The 20,700-nt window shown below is 34.3% G+C and overlaps 1 protein-coding gene across 2 annotated transcripts in view; it reads left to right on the top strand.

Moving 5' to 3' along the window:
- Nucleotides 1–17,280, top strand: part of LOC149075729 (glycogen synthase kinase-3 beta-like) — a 34,128-nt gene extending 16,848 nt beyond the window's left edge. The window contains exons 3-9 of one of the 2 annotated variants that reach the window (XM_089243238.1): nt 400–483; nt 1,135–1,245; nt 10,585–10,715; nt 12,465–12,571; nt 13,585–13,778; nt 15,598–15,784; nt 16,794–17,280. In XM_089243238.1, the coding sequence (XP_089099364.1) occupies nt 400–483; nt 1,135–1,245; nt 10,585–10,715; nt 12,465–12,571; nt 13,585–13,778; nt 15,598–15,784; nt 16,794–16,990 (1,011 nt within the window). In that variant the 3' untranslated portion in view covers nt 16,991–17,280. The remainder of the gene's footprint in view (nt 1–399; nt 484–1,134; nt 1,246–10,584; nt 10,716–12,464; nt 12,572–13,584; nt 13,779–15,597; nt 15,785–16,793) is intronic. The other variant, XM_089243237.1, reaches the window with a different exon arrangement.
- The last annotated feature ends 3,420 nt before the right edge of the window (nt 17,281–20,700 follow it).

Below are 20,700 nucleotides of genomic sequence, written 5' to 3'. Positions count from 1 at the left end.
ATGTGTGACCAAATACTGGATGTATGTCTAACCTAGGTATGAAACATACTACAGGTCCTATAGGTGCAAAAGCTTCTCTTTGCTAGGTTATTTTCCATGTGAATACTGAGTCAAAAATTTTTTTTACTGCAATGTATATACAGTTGAACATATAGTCCCCCCTTCTCCTGTTGAGCTTGAGAAATTTTTAGTAAGTGAATCTTCTCCATATGATGAGGATCAAATGACAAAATTTTTGGTGTGATGAGTACATGAATGTAATTATTAAGTGATTTTATTTTGTTTGGCGTGGTTGTGTATGTTTACACTAACTATATTATATGTGCAGGTGTGCGATATATATATGTATATACACACACAAACATAGATTTTGCTGAAATTTGATTTCATCTTGTTTAGAATCGAGAACTTCAAATTATGCGAAAACTTGATCACTGCAATATAGTCAAGCTGAAGTACTTCTTTTATTCTAGTGGTGAAAAGGTAGGTTGTATATATTATTTCCCCCAGTTTTGTGCTTTGCTTCAATAACTTCAGTAAAAATTCCAGACAAATTCTATTTGACCAAACAAAGTGTCAGGGCCTAATTCCTGGCACCATCATGATGGTTCAAAATTTAGTATTGACACCTAAAATTTTCTGAAGCTTTTATTTTCTATGGATTTTAAAATTTTCTACTGAAATAGAGTATATGAGGTTTAGGGGTCATTCAAGTATTACATCAGCAAATTTTTAGCATTTTTTGATCCCCCTCCCCCTTGTCAGCAAAATTTTGTCAGCTTTAGAATATTTCATATATTCAAAAAAAGGTGATGATGTAAGCAGCCTTCAAACCCCCCTTTCCCCCTCGTCATTAAAAGTCAGCAAATCGGAACCCCCAAATGCTGATGTAATACTTAAAATACCCTTACCCAAATATTTCAATATCTGGAAAAGACTGTCAGCATGAAAGAAATTAACTAAGTCCCACACAAGTTGAAAAATATATATTTTGGTCATTTTAACAGTTTTCCACTATGCTTGGGTCTTAAGAAATTCGGCTGATGTGCCTAAATTTTTTTTCTTTTTTTTTGTCAACCCTGATGCTGCTTATTGTCATTTTATTTTGAAATAAAACATATATTTTCCTTGCAGAAAGATGAAGTTTATCTGAATCTAGTTCTGGAATATGTGCAAGAAACTGTTTATAGAGTTGCTAGGCATTATAGTAAATCAAAACAAACTATACCAATATCTTTTATTAAGGTGAGTAATTCTGAATAAACTTTTTGAATACAATTTTTATTTTTCACAATACTCTTGCTATCAATGTTTGTCACTAGCTATTGAAAATGTGTGATCGATCATTAAAAAAAATTGTTTGAGGCAAGTGTTTTGCAAACATGTTTTTGCCACAATTGTTACTACAATATTATGTGAAGGTTTTTAACAGCTAGCTGATTTGAGGATATATATAGGAAAGAGAGAAAATTCATCTGCCCTGGGAAAGATTGAGATATTTGTTGCCTTTGTAGTCTAGTGGTCTCACCCGGAAAGTGAGAGGATGTGGGTTCGATTCCCCGCAAGGACAGATGAATTTTCTTTCTTTCCTGTAGATGTCTTCGTATCAGCCAGCTGTTAAAACTTTCGTATGGATAGCGGAGAGTGACATCATTCTCAGACAATCTTATGTGTCAGATATTCATTCCATAATGTGTTGAAGTAGTTATGAATTGATTTGTGTTAATGTAATAAGCTAGGGTTCTTAAACTGCAGCTCAACGCCTTGGTGCACCACCAACCTTTGTCAGAGGCGCCACGTATCAGTGGCTTAACAAAGGTTTTTCTAAGAGATTCCTTGTTAAAGTGTACTGGGGAGCTGCAGATAAGCGTTGATTATGGTAAGGGATGCAGCAGGTGGAAAAAAATTTGAGAATCCCTGGTATAAGCAGAACCCCCCAATTTAGGAACAAATTTTTGAACTCTGCTTGTGCACAAGTATATGAGGTATTTTATTTTTAATAAATTAAAAGAAATTATGTATCTAAATTTTTACCAGTCCATTATGTGTGTGTTAACTTGAATAAATTTTTTTGTTCAGGGATTGTTTTTTCTGATAAAAAAATTTCGTTGAACATTTCACATGTACAACAATCGATTTTACAAACTGACATATTTTTATGAACTAGTCTGTTGCTCCAAAATAATATATGCCAGATGCCATATCTTTTAAGGTCTCTCCCATTTATGAACTTAACATGCATACATTATCAAACATACTCATTGAAACTATTCCATTCATAGACATTAGTATTATGATCTGCATTTCAAACTTTAAATTACTCAAAACATGAGTTAATTTAACATTGCCACTTACCTTCCGTCCAAGGCTTCTGTGATGAGGTATATTTGTATATTTTACATTTTACAACCAATCCTTTAGTAATGAAAGATTGAAAGGAGAACACCTAAAAATATTTTCTATTGGGAAATATATAGCTGCACAAAAATTATAAATCTTTACACTCGGTACAGTGGAACTATAATTTGAATGCTTTGTATATAAATTTTATAAACAAGTTTGGTGATTGAAATTTGTGTATTTAATTACAACAAAATTAACTGTCCACTATACTTATAATTATTTAATAATTATAATTCAGTAATTTTTAATGAATCAATTAACCATCATGACACTTGTTAATTATTAATCATAATTTAGTAATTAACTGTATATTATCATGTTCTAATATCAGTTCTTTTGTATTGTTCTTGAAGACATGCACTATTTGACTGCTAGTTGGAGGGGTTTGGGGGAATCATTCGCTCAATCGCAAACATAGCGAAGCGAGGCCATAGGGAGCAGCTACAGCTCTCACTATAGTGATTATCTTCATATTGATTCACACAAGAAATGAAAGAAATGAATCGCATCGTGGCCACGATGCTGCCACAATTTTTTTCTTCAAAATTTGAGAGAAAAACTGTCTACATTATTATAAATTAATTAACAATTCATAATAATGATAATTAATCATTGCAAAAACTCTGTTGGATTTAGTTTTCTGAAAGTGGAACTGTCCATTTTTTTAGTGGATATGATACAAACTAAAATGTGGTTAAATTCATCTTTTTCTATTTGGATTTTTGTTTCGTAGCATTGAGGTCCTGAAGATGTTTTTTCAATTCTACATTTGTAATGAAACCAGTAGATTTGATTCTGAAAGGCATTACCAGTCTCTACTCATTCATTTTGTATCACGATATGGGAAATAGAAAAAGAATGTTATGGAACCATTTTCTTACATCTAAATGATGCCACATTGATTCAAAAACAATGTTTATAAAATATCATATAGCAAAAATCTTGATTTGGCATTTATCTCCTTAATTTTTATTCTGATTCAATTGTGAATAATCTCTGCTTTAACCTTCTAAACGGTGAAGACTCATATATGAGTTCGAAGACGACTACCGTCATTTCGGCCTGAACTCATATATGAGTCCGAAGACAACTACCGTCATTTCGGCTCGAACTCATAAATGCGTTCGCCAGGAACCAGTTCCTTCCCCCATCTCATTGTACGGTTAGTGACAGGTACACAGTGTCGTCAAACTGCCCCTTCCTGCAACAATACAGTCCTCTCCTCCCCAAACTCATCAATGTTTGAAAAGAAGAATAGCTTATTGAGAAAAGAAGGATTACTTGGTTTGAAAAGGGCACAAATACCCACGTTGTAGTTGAAAAAAAGAAAGAAAGAAAAGGAAAGTTTTTACCAGTAAATTAGAGATTATTAATTTATTTGACAAAAATATTTATTATTCGTGTCTGTTAATATACATTCAAACCTATGAAATTTAACCACTGTTTTGAGGTTTATTCCGAATCCAATAATTCATTCATCATCCACGCAGAAAACTACAGCTTGTGCTAAGAGAACAAATTATTAGTTCTTCCTCCAGTTATTACTAATTATATTTGTGCTAATTCACTCGTTAGTAGCTTGGTTAGGGCAGCGGTTCTCAACTGGTGCTCCGTATGCATTTTCCAGGGCTCTGCGACCGGTCGAGGAAAATGAAATGAATAAACAAAATATGATAAATCAATTAAAATGAAAGGCCCACGGGGCTCCGTGAGTGAAAAAAAATTTAAGAACCGCTGGGTTAGGGTATGTTCGTGTATATTTTTTAACGAATGTTCTATATATCATTTGTTTTATGTACTATGATTCTTGGGCAATTTAATGTTCTACTGAAATTGTCACCAAATTATTGAAGCATCTCATGGAAAAAAAATCTCCAGCGTGGCTTCGTTAACCTCTTGAGCAGGACCGTCATTTGGGGGGGGGTCAGGGGGGGGGCGTTGCCCCTCCCGGCTTTTGAAAATACACTAAAAATGGTATATATATATATATATATATATATATATATATATACACACACACACACATTGAGTGCATATGCTTTGCCCCCCGTCGTTCTCGTTGGTACGTTGCGTCGTTTCAAAAGCCGTCCGTTGAACAACGTTCTAAAGGGGTTTCGATATTTTTTGCTTTGAATTATTATTATCTACTCTATAATATAAAATCCCAAACTCGAAAAGGGCCTGTTTCTAAGCAACAGAAATTAGTGATGATTTTATGTAACGAAAATCTGTTACGTTTTTGGGTTACGGAAGTCGGTTACAATTTTGGTTCAAGTTTTCATTTAACTCTTGCATATCGGGACCAACTCTTGCATGCCCCCCATCGGGACTAATTTATGTGTATGTACCGAGAGGCTCCCACTTCCTACAGTAGGGACCCCTAGGATGGGAGGGATAGCGGGCCCCAAACCAGCTTTTTCACGGGCCCCTCTGTGGTTAATTTATGGTGTGAAAAATCAAAAAGTGATAAGAATCGTTCCAGCCCCTGTCAGCCCTGCCCTTGTGGGGGGTCATGCCGACATTGTATAATATACATAAATCACCGGTGCTCCCAACATACGGGGTCTTGGTACCTTGGTACATTGCACATGTACCTTCATGGGGAAGTTAAAAGGTTTAATTTCCAGAGGCCCTTGATGGACCTCATTGTTTTCTTGCTGCTTTAAAACTGAAAAATTTCCGATAGCGGAAGCTGAAGATATTTCCAGTCCGGAATTCGGTCCGGAGTGATTGCGTGGGGCGCTGGATTTTATTCGTTGGTAAAATGAATACAAATGAATATTTTCCATGGCCCTCACAGGGGTATACCCGATAAGCTTCCGAGTCGGGGACCCCGTTTCATTTTGGGGGCCCAGGATGAATCTTATTCTCTTCTGGGTCCGACGTATTTTGTTGGGGACGATGGGTTTTATTCGTTGGTAAAATTAATACAAATGAAAATTTGTCGTGGCACTCGCAGCTGTGGACGTCGGAAAAGCTTCGAGGTCGGTGACCAGGGCCGTCATTTCAACTTTTTCCGGGGCGGGGGGGGGGGGGCAAAGGACATGTACTGAATATATGTATATATATAACCCCCCAATGACGAGCCTGTCGGGGGCCGATGTGGAAATTGATAGGTTTCATTTTGGGGGCCCTGGATGAATCTCATTGTTGTCTCTTGTTTAACATTGTGGAACTTGCAACAGCTGAAGCTTGAGATAAATGTATTTTGTAAACGTATTTTGTTGGGAGCGATGGGTTTTATTCGTTGGTAAAATGAGTACAAATGAAAATATTTCATAGCACTCGCAGCGGGGGATGACCGACAAGCTTCCAGGTCGGGGGCCCCATGTGGAAATTGACAGGATTAATTTTGGGGGCCATGGATGAATATAATTATTTTCCGTGGAATTTTGCAACAGCGGAAGCCCGAGATGAATCCAGTCTGGGTCCCTCACTAAAATTCAGCGAATTGGAGTCTGGGGACCCTCGTGGAGAAGTTTTTCGGGGTTACTTGATGAATCACATTTGTTTTTTGTTGCTTTATTATCTTAAAATTCAGTAAGCTGATGCTTTCACGTGCCCCTTTCCATAGCACGCTGATGAAGTGGGACGACATAAACAAGATATGTTGGGAAGGGAAGGGGGGGGGGATTGGCCGCCAAAGCGGCAAGGGGGGCAGAGCCTCCCTAGTATTAAGATATTCTTATACAGGGTGCATGTCATTTTACTTGCGAACCAGTAAATTCAGACTCGTACGTAAATACAGCAAAATAACAGGTGCTTGAGTTTAAAAAAATCTCATCTCTGTTGTACTTTCAATTGTCTATTGTGTGCCAATACAACAGCTGTTTTATCGGACTTCTTAAAACTGGCTATTCTTCTAGTACCCACAGTAGGTACAACAGATAAGTGTGCACAAAATGGCCATGGTGCAACAAAAATAAATCCAAAATGAAAGAGGGAGAGAACTAGCGAACGCTTTTTCTCAGAAAAAGAACTTGTATTGTATCAAATAAATGCCGAGCCAAGTTGGCAAACCCCTTTTTTTTTTGACAAAATGGTTGATGCAAAGATGGAATGTCCTGTTTTTTCTCCTTTGTGATGTCACTAATAGTTTTCTTTGTAAGGATTCGCGATCCCCAAAAAAAGTTGAGGAATGTAAACTTCCTGGAAAATGTGCAGAAATCTCTCTTGTGATAAGATTATCTGCCTTAGGCGGAGATAAACTTGGAAGTCTGGGGGGCGCGGTCAGTATTGCTGTGGGAGCAAGGTGATGATGATATCTGTACACATATACATTAGACTAGTCGACTTAACCTTTGACGTTGGGGGGGGGGGCGGTGCACCCCATGCCACCTCCCCGTATCTCCGCCCATGTGATCTGCTATTTTTTAAATTCGAATTCAGTCATTTCCTTGGATTCCATGCCATTTTTCACAAAAATAAAAAATGACTTCCCCTCATTCAGTTTTTCGCTCGATATAATCAGATAACTCAATAATTTTTTTTTTTAATAAAGTATTTTACATTGACTATTGTTCATTTTGAGGCATATTTCTGGAAATTTTTAAATGCATATTTTTGCGATAAATGCGTTTTATTTTTTTAGCATATTTTTCATTTCTGACTTATTTCTGAATTCCGAAATGGACGATTTTTTCTTTTTTTTTCCTGGGTGTATTTTATCTTAGGGAAATTTCCGCACTTTAAATACATATATAAATAAATAAATATATATATATTTTAATTATACGTATATTTTTCAATACCCTCCCCCCCCACATATTCTGAGCCTTTAGGGCAGGCATATTAACGCATTTTTAAGGCACATATTTTTATATTTTATGCATATTTCGGCATTATAATATGAGTGGTTTTTGCTTCTTTTTTTGATTTGTTGGAACATTCCAATTCATTTTTTATCTCTTTCAAATGCATATATAATTTTTTTTTCAATTTTGCGTGCATTTTTCATTTTTGATGCCATAATTCGGGATTATTCGACGATGGTTTCAATTTTTCGCATATATACATCCTTTCCAAAAAAATTAGAACACCCAGAAATTTACGAGTTTCCTTTTCTATCATGATCATATCATATGAGCTTCATATCTTGAGCATATCGGTGGCAAAAAATTTTCATAAAGTAGATTAAATGCGTCGTAAAATACCAAATTAATTTTTTCCTCTTTGTTTCAAAAAATTGGAATACTCCGAAAGCTGTTTGAGAAAATTAGAACATTTGGCTTAAAACCTATTACTGTATTACATGAATATTTTCATGCAAATTTACATCAACTTGATCGAATAAGTGTTTCATATCTTTCCTCATTATGTATGCAAACCTACAATCATTCAATGTTCGCAATACGGGTAGAAAAACGGGAAATTTCTGAAAAACGCATAATTACGCATGTATTTGCTAGGACTGTGTGTGTGTGGGGGGGGGGGGGGGACGCGTGCTGATATCGTACGAATACATTGTATTTGTACTGTGGCCATCTTTGGTCTTGGCCATGGATTTTATGCATCAAGACATTCAATTTATGAGTGTCCGGCACAGACCCGAATCGGGCCTCAGCTATAAATCCCATCTTCGCTATCGGGGAACCGATAGCGAAGATGGGATTTTGCAAACCGCTATCGGGGAACCGATAGCGGTTTGCAATTGATCAGTTTTTATTAATTTATTTATTTTATCCCGAGTCCGCAATCTCTTGATAAGATTAGTATCAGGTACAATCATCAGATATCACGAAACCATCGAAATATCGATGAGGTTTGATACACATTGGCGAATTCTTGATACTATCTGCGTTTTTCATCTTCAAACGAAGTCTTCAGTGGAAACAAAAAATAGAGGCCAATGGATTAGAAGGCATCTCTGGATGGAGGTGTGAACGTTAGGCTCTCTACCTTTTGATTCCAGTTGAAGACGTATGGTATGGAGAAAGAAATTGCATTTTCTATCATGATTTTGACTCTTTCAAAGCTATTACTTAATTGCTGCAGCAAGTCACATAGGTGGAAAGATGAAAATGTAAATTACAACCATACCCTTAATTTGAGCTTTCCAACTTGAGCTCTTTATCAACTGCTCTCGTAAATTTCTAGGGTGTTCTAATTTTTTGAAAAAGATCGGGTATTTTAATTTCATGGTATAATTCGACATTTTTAAAAATGCAGATTCAACTTTATTTTTAGTGCATGTTTTAGCGTCTAATCCGGGCTCTAGTTACAACTTTCTTTCACGTTTTGAATTCCAGAGACTTTATTTACTTCGAGTATTTGTGTATTTAAACTTTTTCTTAGTATGTCACTGTGTGTTTTCATGTATTTTTTTGTTTTGTAAGATGATTTAATGCACCAAATTTATATATTTCAGAGGGAATTCTTTTATTATATTCCGATGCAAATGACTGTATATCTAATATGCGTATTCAATCTCACTAAACCTACGCTCATTTTTAAAATTAATTCCACGATCATAAGATATCATGGAAAAAAATAAATGAATATTCAAAAAGAATGTGAGTAAAGCATTGAGAAGCAGTTTTATACCCGAAAGTTTTGATAAATTAATTATTTAATGATGTTCCAAGGTTGGGAAGTAGCTGTAGTTTTGCTCGAATATATTTGTATCAACTGACAAATATCAGTTGTTACAATGCCTTGCCTCGAATAGTAGTAATTCCAACAACACTGATTTAATCAACGCACATTATTTACGAAAAAGCTTTTCGATTTTCAAAAATAATTCACATTTTAGGTGAACCTCAAAATCGCGAGAACATACTTCAACACTTGCAAATTTAAAATATACAATTAAAATATTAAGGGGCATATATATAGAATGCTTCTCGAGATTCAGAATATTTATAGTGTTCAACTTGAAAATATTGGGACATTTTCAAATACCTAGTGGATGGATTAGTAATTTCTTTTTAGTACGCTCTGACGTTTCGTTACTAAGTTAATCATATCAATATTTCACAAGCGAAAGCAAGTAAATTTTATTGCCTGTTAAAGCTAATCTATATTGATAGAGTTATTTACCATAGAATGCTGAGCATCTATAAACACGCTACAATAATTTCGTTCAAAATTTTGAGTATATCCCGCCTTTATGTGTTTTTTATTTAGTTCGGAAAATAGAAAAACTTTGGAGAATGAAAGCAGAAAGTACATTTCTGGGAAGAAAGGGTCAATCACCGGGCGTTACCAGCCTGTCACTTCGGTTCAGCCCCCTCTCGACGGCTTATCACACATGCCAATTACCCATTGTCACATACTGGGGGGAAAGCATTCTAGAATCACGTGACCCTGTGGTCATTTTGAAAAGATTTTGTGAAAATAAGTAGCTTTTTTTGAAGAGGTTTTGTGATCGACCCTGAGCCGTCGATAGGGTTAAAGGGGAAATTTTTATTCCTGAAAAGTTTAAACAGAAAAGGTCTGATCTGTTTTTTTTCCCCTAATACAACATCACATATCTACAGTTAGTTTTCGCAGTTTCACCAAGTCACAAAGAAATGTTACATTTTAGTAAGTAACGAAGTTATAACCAAAAATCCAGCGTCAATTTCGGTCTCTTGGTAGTCTAATCAGCTAGATGGCTATATGTCCTGCTTAGAATAGGTTGCCCTATTTTTGAGCATGATTACGATTTTTTGTTGCTGTGATTTTGATTTAAGTGTAGTAATGAGGGCTAATTTTTAACCTCTGTTGGGTGATAATTAGTGGTTATTTGCGCTAATTGGTGATAGCCAGCACAATCTGTGTTTGTTGTAATAGACAACATATGAATGCATTTTTGGTGAATTATCAATGGTTTTGATTGATTTATTTCCCCTCATTTGGCACTAACTTTTTTTCATATGACTTTAAATGTAGTTTTAGATCTGCATTAAATTTTTTTTTTAATATTTCATATGAGATAATGGGAAAAAAATCCATCAATTTATTTTTATTTATGAGAAGTCCCAACTTTGTTTATAAAAATCTTTTTTACATCTGTTTCAGTACACAGGTATAGGTTTCTCGTGAATTATAATTCTCATAGATTGGCAGTTATGAAATATTCCTTTTTAATTTATGATAATAGTATATTTATCTATCTCTTCCTTTTTTTTAATATAAACTCATGTATTTGTTTGGTTGAATTGAAACCTTTGTATAATGAACCATTTTTTTTCTCCTTAGCTTTATATGTACCAGCTATTCAGGAGTCTAGCCTATATTCATTCTCTTGGGATTTGCCACCGTGATATAAAACCTCAGAATTTACTTTTAGACCCAGACAGTGGAGTCCTTAAACTCTGTGATTTCGGAAGGTAATATAGATTTTAAAAAAAATAAAAACTTTTCAAATCATATTTCTTTTTCCTGTTTTTTACCTTAAATGTTAACATTTTTTACCCAGTACTAGCAAACTTTTTTTTGCTGTAGATATTCTTTTTTTAACCTCAGAGCATTTAAGCCACCCATGGAACATTTTCAGATCACTAAGTGACCTGTGACAGTTTCAGAATACTTGAGCGGTCTGTGGCACATTTAAAAATCCCTTGAGTGACATACAATTTTGTAGCACATAAGCAGCCCCCAGTGCAGTTCAACATCACTCAAGTTACCCGCAGCACTTTTCCAGATTACTTAAGTGATCTGCGGCATAGTCATTTGAGTGATGCGTGAAGCACGGTTCCAGAGAACTTAAGCGGCCAGAGCACATTTCAAGACCACTTGGATCCACGGAGCATTTAGAGATCACTAAAGTGACTTTAGGGGATTTATCAATAGGAAGAATGTTAGTTCAGGTGCCCACAAATCAGCAAAAGGTTTTTCTTGTTTTTGGCGCACAGAGCAAAATGCTAATAATATTTCATATTTTTATAAAGGGTGGTTGATGATGTAAGCAGCATTCACCCCCTCATCCCTGTCATCAAACCTGAACCCCCAATCGATGCTAATGTAATACTTGAATTACCCCAAAAATATTGATTATTTTAAAGTATATTATACAAAGAACACTTGTGTGCTCAAGTTACATGGTGATACTGTCAAGGAAGAAGACCTGCATTTCTCTAAGGCCTTGTAAATTGAAACAGCTTTCTGCTTCATATTGTAAACAAGTCATATTTTGTCAGTTTAAAATGTTCATGTATTCACACATACAGTCAAAAACCCTGATTTCAACACCACCATTCATTTTGCAGAAATGAAAAAAAAAAGTTTGGCGCTATATTGAATAGCTGTTTTACACTTGTAACTTCTAGAAATGAAGATTTGTTTACTGAAAATTTCTGGCACTAAGTGGGGTCAACATAACTATGACAGAGTTCAACTGTGCATCTTATGCTGTCTGAGTGGGATAAAGTGATTAAACAGAACATAAAAGTATTTGATAAAAAAAAATGTTTTGAATGGAACTGTCTTGTTTCTGATTCCAAACTAACAACTTTTTTCTCTGAATGATCTCAACTTATGACACTATGCTCAGGGTGGAAACTGTTAGTGAGTCAGGAAGTAGCTGTATATGATTTCATACCTGTGTAGTATACGATACCTACTTCCAGAGAAATAAAAGCTACTTACATTGAGAATAATGAAATAAGTGTGAACATTCAGTGACTTCATATGACTGAAGATTTTGTCACATATGTGTTTTATTCAACATTGATTGACAATTATGTAAAACGTATCGCCAGAGTCACCTACTGGTGATGAGTAAAAAAAAGTCTTGAAAGTTTTTAGATAGTATAAAATGAGTTGAGAGGGAAGCATTGAAGTTTGACGTTAGTATTAGAACGTGCTGATCCTGCTGTGTTAAACACATCATAATTTAAAAGTTTATCATTAAAAATAGCTCTTATTGTCCTTTGAGCCCAAATTGCAACTATGTGAGGGTGATTTTCTCTAAAAAAAATCTGTACTCTTTTTTTTATATTCAGTTTAACATGGTGTTCTAATTCTAAGCATGAAGTTTCAAACACTTGGGTTATTTTTTTGTGGAAAAATCATAGAGACATTAGTATTTTTTTTGCCAGATCAGTCAAGCATTAATTAATATTTTTTTCTCATTTTAGCGCCAAGCACTTGGTAAAAGGTGAACCAAATGTCTCATATATATGTTCGCGTTACTATAGAGCTCCAGAATTGATATTTGGTGCCACTGACTATACAACAATGATTGGTAAGTGTGGAATATGATTGTCCATGCACATATAAAAGACCCAGGCCGAGGTTATATTGTATCAAAGACAACATTACTAGATATAATTAGGTTGTAGTATATAACATAATATGGTGATGCATTATAGTTTTTCTTTATCACGGTGGCCTATACATGTGTGATTGTCGCCTTTCAATGATGGGCAATGAGTTAGCTGTCTTTGAACACAAATGAGGTCTATTTTTTAGTAGCACTATCACACTGTATATAAGTGTTTGCTGGACTTTTAGATGCTTTATCTATGATTTAAAATAATATACAGTAAGATCTCTGTAATGAAGTTGCTTTTGAAACATTGCTTCCACCAAGAAAAATATTGTTAAGAAAATTTGTTACAAAGAAATAATTTTTAGTGAAAATAAATGAATGAAAATTAAAACATTTGAGAATTTGTTGCATATACTTATTATGCAAAGATATAACACATTAGAATTAGTTCCAGAGATCTCTAAACAACTATAAAGATCATAGTTTTTAGATCAATTGTTAAACTTTGCGTTACATGTATAAAAATTAAAACATATGAAACCTGTCTTTAGATATATACATTACTTACCTTTTTTTTTCTCACTGGACATTAATTCCGGTCATATCACTGTGACACCTTGAACCAGGGTTGTCATTTCAACTTTTTCCAGGGGGGGGGGCAAAGCACATGCACTCAGTGTATGTGTGTGTGTGTATATATAAAGTATATACAATTTTTAGTGTATTTTCAAAAGCCGAGGGGGGGGGGTCACTTGGAATTCTTTGTTTGAAAACAAAAAAAACCTTTTTAAGAATTGACACCATAGAATAGACACCATCTATGTTTCAGGGAAGTTACCTGTTTTTCTTCTTGAGAAAAGTTCTACAGTCAACTTATGTATCAAACCCATGAAAATTTTCATACCATTGAAAAATTGGAGAAGAAATTTAAACATTATTCTAATGCATTTATACTTAATGATATTTTTAATTTTTCTTTTTCATAGACGTGTGGTCTGCTGGTTGTGTATTAGCAGAACTGCTTCTGGGTCAACCTCTCTTTCCAGGAGACAGCAGCATTGACCAGTTGGTAGAGATCATTAAGGTGCTTGGAACTCCTACCAATGAACAGATAAGAGAAATGAATCGCTATTACAATGAGTTTAAATTTCCACAAATCAAAGCTCATCCTTGGCAAAAGGTAAGGTCAACAATTTCTCGAAAACTTTCTGACTGAGGATGTACAGTGAAACCTCCCATAACAGTGACCTATGAACAACTGCCACATTTTCTTGGTACAGAATGAATCCTATTGGATTAAAATAAGGGTTGATCTCTGAACAAGGATTTCTGAATAAAGAGCAGTTTTGGTTATGAAACTAAAAGAAGAATGATACAAATACATATCATATGAAAAATACCCCTCAATATTTGCTCTGAAGGAGCTTTTCTTCATTGAATCCTATGAACATAAAAATATGCATGGGTTCTTCCGTATGTTACAAGGGAAATATATCAGTATATTCAAGGCAATGTTCTCACCCATGTGAGATATCATTTCGGCTATTTTTGGGTGTGTAAGGCACATCAGTAAAAATTACCATGAAAGTTTCCTGATGAAATCATCGAAAATTAAAGTTTTCTCTACAATTAGTTCCATCTAATAAATTCATGGTTTGAATTTCATAGGCAAAACATTCTTTTTCTAATTGTTTCTTCAATTATTTTTCCTCTTTATCATTAATTTGGCACCCTTGCTAAATCTTTGGTTTCCTAAGTAGTCCACTGCTCCAGTGTTTTACAAGCAGTTGCTAACGGGTATGCAAAATTTTTTATGCAAAATTCACACACATATTCAGTGCTAAATGAATGTCATGCTGCATGGTATAAATTTGTATAAATTTCATGTGAAATCAAAAATTGCAATTTTTTTAGAAACACTAAACCTCTTAACAACAGAAACATCTTTATATCAGCTACATGGCTATATTTTCTTGGTCCTGTTAGTGGAGGTTTCACTGTATATACATTAACTTTGCAAGCATTGCATCAATTCGAAATACAAAGACAAAAAGCCACAACAGGTGAAATGTCCTAAGAGGTGGCTGAAAAAAGATGGTCATAAAAGTATGGATGTCAAATATACCTGCAATACAGCAACCCAAAATAAAAGCAATTACCACAAAATGTTAATAATTAGAGAAAATATCATATACTGCCCATAAAAAATTATGGTTGTCTTATCTAAGTATGGATAATTTATCGATTTATTCCCATATGAATCTCGTATATATTTTTTAAACATCCAAAGGTAATCGTATAATGATAATCATTTGCCGCTTGGGCTGATTAATGAGTGACATACAGGCACTAATAATTGACTGATAACTATAAAGATTTCATACATAAATTGGATTAGATAATTCTGGCAGAATTTTGAGTGAGTAAAGTATCTGATATGAAGGTTTTCAACAGCTGGCTGATGCTTGAAAATTCAACTGTCTTTGTGGGGAATTTTCTTTCCTGAACTCATCATTGTATTAGCCAGCTGTTGAAAACCTTCATATGGACAGCCAAGAGTGATCATTCTTGAAAAGTATTTGATGTTAACTAAAAAAATAAAATATGTATTTCTCTTAATTTGGTTGTCATTAAAATTAAATCAACATCCACAAATTCTTCAGAGCCAGTTAGTCCTGCAAACGCAATGTGTCATTATTCATCTCTTGTCTCAATAACAGAACATTTACTTTTGATTTCAGATGAATATTTATTCAGTATTTTCTGTGACCTGTAACTTAGATTTACTTTAGTAAAAGAAAGCATATAAATGAAAAAGAAATAGCATTATTTTCGTATAGGCCTATCCTTAAAGGGGAGTGCTGGAAATCATTGTATACTTTGTAACTGGAAGGAATGCACAAAAGAACGAGTGAGGTATAACTGTGTTTGAGTAATTGTGTAAATGAGCATGACCTTTTATTCAATTTCAATATACCTTTTTCATGAAATTCATACAGGTATTTCGAGCACGCACTTCTCCAGAAGCTATCGATCTGGTGTCTCGTCTTTTGGAGTATACACCCTCAGCTCGTATAACTCCTCTTCAAGCTTGTGCCCATACATTCTTTGATGAACTTAGAGACCCTTCTACTAGGCTTCCTAGCAATAGAGAATTGCCACCATTGTTCAATTTTACAGACCATGGTGAGTAATTGTTATATTTATGCCTTTCATATTTTCTAGTACAGTAAAACTTTGGATTAGGAGTAACTCGGTTTACGAATGTTCTGCAAGATGGGCAAAAATCGTCAACAAACTTTTACTTGATTAACGAGCTTGAAGCAAGCAAAAATTTTAATTTTCAACTTGACGAAAACCCTGATTTGTGCCCATTCAGTTAGACATCACTGACTATGGGAGTGACATTCACAGCACAAAGCTCATAAAGGACTGTCTCATCCTCTTGTTTGGGGCTAATTCAAGCAGGAATTCCAAAGCCTTTCTCTTCTGTATCATTCTAGAAATATTTGAAACTTCAGGATAGAATAGGTAACTGAAAATCAGGGGAAAAAACTTCATTTACATATAATTTTAAAGGTGGTTTAGGCATTTCTGTTGTGCCGCTGAAGCAGTTAAAATAAATCCACTTGCACTTTTCCTCCAAAAAAGAATTGTGGCTTGCATGGGGGGGGGGGGGAATGAGGGGGAATGATCATGGAACAAATCATTTGAGTTTTCATTATTTCCTGTTGGGGAAGTTTGGACCCCATGGCACTACAGTGGTTGTCTGCTGAAGTGTATTTTTTATGGTTCTCAACTTCGGGGAATGAATGTGAGCCGATCTTCCCGGTCAAAAGTCCTGTTACAGAGAGCAAAGGACCTACAAAGGGTACCAATATCGAATTATACTTCACTTGCAGTATGAAATATAGATGGCAGTACAGAAAAATTAGACACACCCTCAGACTGTTAGGTACATACACTTTGTTCCAGACTGCCGTGACAGCTGGGGTGGAAGAGATCTTGGCAGTGGGATAAGTCTGGTGACAGAGTCCTGCCATCCATTCATGTGGGGGAAGTTTTGATTATATACTTTGATTTCAAATTCTAACATGGGTTATGTGGAAAATATTAATTATAATGAAAACTGTTGCAAATATAAAAAATATATTTTCAACAAAAACTAATGCTTTTTTTCTTTCTTATCTTACAGAGCTAAAAATCCAGCCTTCTCTGAACTCCATCTTAATCCCTCCTCACATGCGTAACAGTCCCAACTCTACTGGTGGTGGTAGCATGCCTAGTGAAGCTGGGACTAGTAGCGGTGCTGGGGATGTAGCTGGTGCTATAGGTACTGATCACTCGCAAGTTGGTGGCAGCTCTTCTTCCACGGCCACTGCCACAGCATGAATGTAATTTATGTATCTGTGTGTTGATAGCTTGTTTCTTGAGAGCAAAAAAAGAGAAAAAGCTGCTGCCGCATTGTATATTAAAAGATATTAATTAAAATTGCAGTGGCTTTCATGGTGCCACTCATGATTAAGGAAAAAAAAAAAGATGCAACTACGAAACGGAATATATATAAGAAAAATAAATTGTACAGCAAGCACTGACTTTAGTAGGAACTTGTGAATAACATTAGAATACATCTTTGACTATGTGCCATAGAAAGGCATGCTGTATATAAAATCTGTATTCTTATTTTTTTTGTTTTGTTTTTCCTTTTGAATTAAGTGACTGGGACGTATACTAGTGTTTGTGGGTGAAAGAGAGCTGTTTTATATGAGGGAAAAAACAGTTGCTATTAAAATTTTTCTTGGTTGTTGCCACATGCATTGTGAGAAGTTTATTTGCTCCATATTCGTTTCAGAATTTAATGCATTTGTTTTCCTCTGTTGGGACAATGTGATGCAATTAAAAAAACAAATCCCAAAATGTATCTATTATTCGTGAATGTTTAAGCTTGCCCTGATTGGAGTAGTACTTGTTTTTCCTTCCCATTTTGCACAGTTTTTAATCGCTGTTGTATTTTGCCATAATGTAATTTATATTGACCAGGATGATGTAAATGGTTGTGCAAACACAGAATATTCTAATTTTTATTGCACTTGAAAAGAATAAAGAAAGATATATATATATATATATATATATTAATAAATGAGAATAAACAAATATATATTACATAAAAATTTACATGTAACCTTCATCCTCTGTATATTGTAAATTAGGGAAAAACAATATTGACTTGCATGTGTAGCTTTCTTTATCCTTGCATAAATGATTTAATTTGTTGCTGTAATAAAGTTAATGGATTGAAAAGCATTACCACAGTCTATTTGTGTAAATGTATAAATTAGCAATGACAGAAAGTCATTTTAATCACAATTATATAACAGTGACTTTTGAGAAAAAGTTCTGTGCTTCATAGAATTTCAGATTGAATTTTAATTGTTGTATATGCTTGTTTGTGTCATTTTTGATTTTTTTTCTCCTTTGTTTTGTTTTGGTTATGTGTGACCATGTGTGTTTGTATATTGTGACAAAAATTTATTATGTGTTTATTGTAAATAGATGATGCTTTTCATCTTGAGCCACGTTTGTAGTTCTGTGTGATCATGTGTTTAATGCCAATCGAGAAAAGATGTTAAGATACATTAATTTTTTTTATCATTCACGTGGGCATTACATTAAAAAAAAATTCAGATACAAGTTCGTAACCAACGAGAGCAAGTTCTTGCTTTTAGTAATAGAATATATAGACATTATTACGATACATTTGATATCTAACAGGAATGTGTAATGTTGTCCAGGAGTCGGAAAAGCTCTTAATAATAATCTTAGTTAGGTGGCTGATGTTTTTCTGCTTCATTTTTTTTAAAATAACATACAAGCTTTTTCTTAGTAAATGCACAGGTTTGGTGGTGGTGGTTGTTATTGTTATATCCATATTATGTCACATGTTTTTCATGGACAAAGTTTTTATAAAAAACAAGAACTTTCTTGTTGCTAACACAAATGAAAAAAAGATGTATGCCACATTCAATTGCATAGAAATCTTTCATTTCTTGTCTTCTTTTTAAATAGCAGATGACTGTGTTCAAATAAGTCATGAATTTCCTTAGGAACTTTCCAGGTTTTTCATTTTATAGTTGGCTAAGAATATTATTGTGGATTTTTTTTAGTGCAAAAGCGGCTATTTTAGTTTAGTGTCAGATACCGAAACATTCTGTTGTTGATATCTTTAACGATTTAGCCCAATCACCATGATGGTATATTTGCCGTGACTACGCCAAAAAGTGTTCCAGATGAAAGTGTTGAGTCCAGATTATGGTTATGTAAATAAAATAATCGTCATTTTTGGTGTATCTGGTTGGAATTTTTCTGTGCCTTTTGTAGTATTCTATAATGAAATATGTATGGCAAGTGCAATCTGCTTCATGCCATTTTCTGCATGTTTCCTGGAATTTATGAAAGTTATTAAGGCAGCGTTAGTGTGAGAACAGAAATAAAATTTTTAATACTGTCATTTTTTTTAGTGCCTAGACAAATACATCAAACATTAGACGAGTATGAATTTTTCAGAAGAAAGCATTCTTATTTTTACTTTTTTTCCTGTAATTTAGTTTGTTATAATTTATCCTGTAATTTACTTTCCTGTTGCATGCTGAATGGTATTTATTAATATACAGCTCAGTGTGTTAGAACATACTAACTAGTACAGAGTGTACTACAAGTGACTGACGGTTTTGAAAATGGGATAGCAAGAGAACAGGGGCAGATATTAGTCATTCTTACGGAATATGAATGTACAAAGTCAGGTATTTTAGATATGTCATTCATGTTGCAAGGGGATGTATAGTTATTTTTTTTAAAATTAGCTTTCTATACAGACACACTTTGCTCAGAAACCCAATTAGAAAATTTTCGCCCTGTTTCTCTTGATGCCAAAAAAAAAAAAAAAAAAAAGCCAGTTTCTAAGTGCAATACAGAGAAATCTGTATTGTTGGGAAAGAAGTGTCTGTTAGTTTTTTTTTGCTGTTTAACAACTTACCTCCAATTTTTGAATTCAAATATCTGTTTGAATATTGCTCTTAGATACATGAAATTTTTTAAATTGGCATCAGGATAGACAGAGCAACAAGCTTTTAATTTGGTTATCCATCCATTTGGTTGGGCATAGGTTATCCATATAAAAAATTAATTTCCTTCATTTTGATACTACATCCCTTTGCAACATGAATGACATGTCTAAAGTTCTTGACTTTGCACATTTGTATTCTGCAAGAATGACTAATATTTATCACCATTTTCTTGCTATCCTATTTTGAAAACCGTCAGTCAATTGTGGGACATTCTGTATGGTACATAAACAGTGTTTACATCAATATTATTTTAATTTGAACTAACTTTTTCTAATTTTACTGTTTGTTTTTATCCGAGTTATTATGCTAGTGGTTCTCAATCTTTTTCCATCTGCAGCTCCCTTGCCATAACAACGTTTATGGTTTATCCATGGCTTCTCAGAATCACAGGCATATTTAATGGCGGGACCCAAAAAACCTCAACTTTGCACTTTTTGTCTAGTTTATATAAGGGGCCCAATATTTTCTTCTGCACCCTGGGTTTCAACTGACTCTTTTTTTAGATCATTCTGCTTTCATCAATGATTCATGTTTAAGGGTTTTAATTTTATCTTTTCTGGCCACAAAGTCTAATCTTGTTATGAGAACAGGGCTACATATGAAAAAAATGTTAAATTTTGTTTTATTCTAAGCTTTGTTTGATTAATTGTATGCACAACAGTGTAAACCGCAAAAGCTTTAAAATTACATATGTATGAAATTAATTTCTTGTCTGAATTTAAAACAAATGTGCACCTGTGTTTATCAATGAAGTAAAAGAAAAACCATGTGGAAATTTCTCATCCTTCATCTATGCTATATATCAGGACTTGACAAATCTCGGGTCACCTTGGCGACTAAAACATTGGTATTGACACTTAAATTTTTCTATGTGTGATTACTAAGTCTGAGGACAACACACATTTTTTGGAAATTATGTTAGCATACCTTATGTCATAACATTCCTACCACCATAGAAAGGGGATCATTAAATTCAAA

Source organism: Pholcus phalangioides, unplaced genomic scaffold, assembly GCF_987345545.1.
Source record: "Pholcus phalangioides strain wild (caught in Gottingen) unplaced genomic scaffold, Ppha-v1.0 ptg000015l_1, whole genome shotgun sequence".
NCBI lineage: Eukaryota > Metazoa > Arthropoda > Arachnida > Araneae > Pholcidae > Pholcus > Pholcus phalangioides.
Note: the sequence above shows the minus strand (reverse complement) of the source record. Positions and strands in the feature narration are given on the sequence as shown.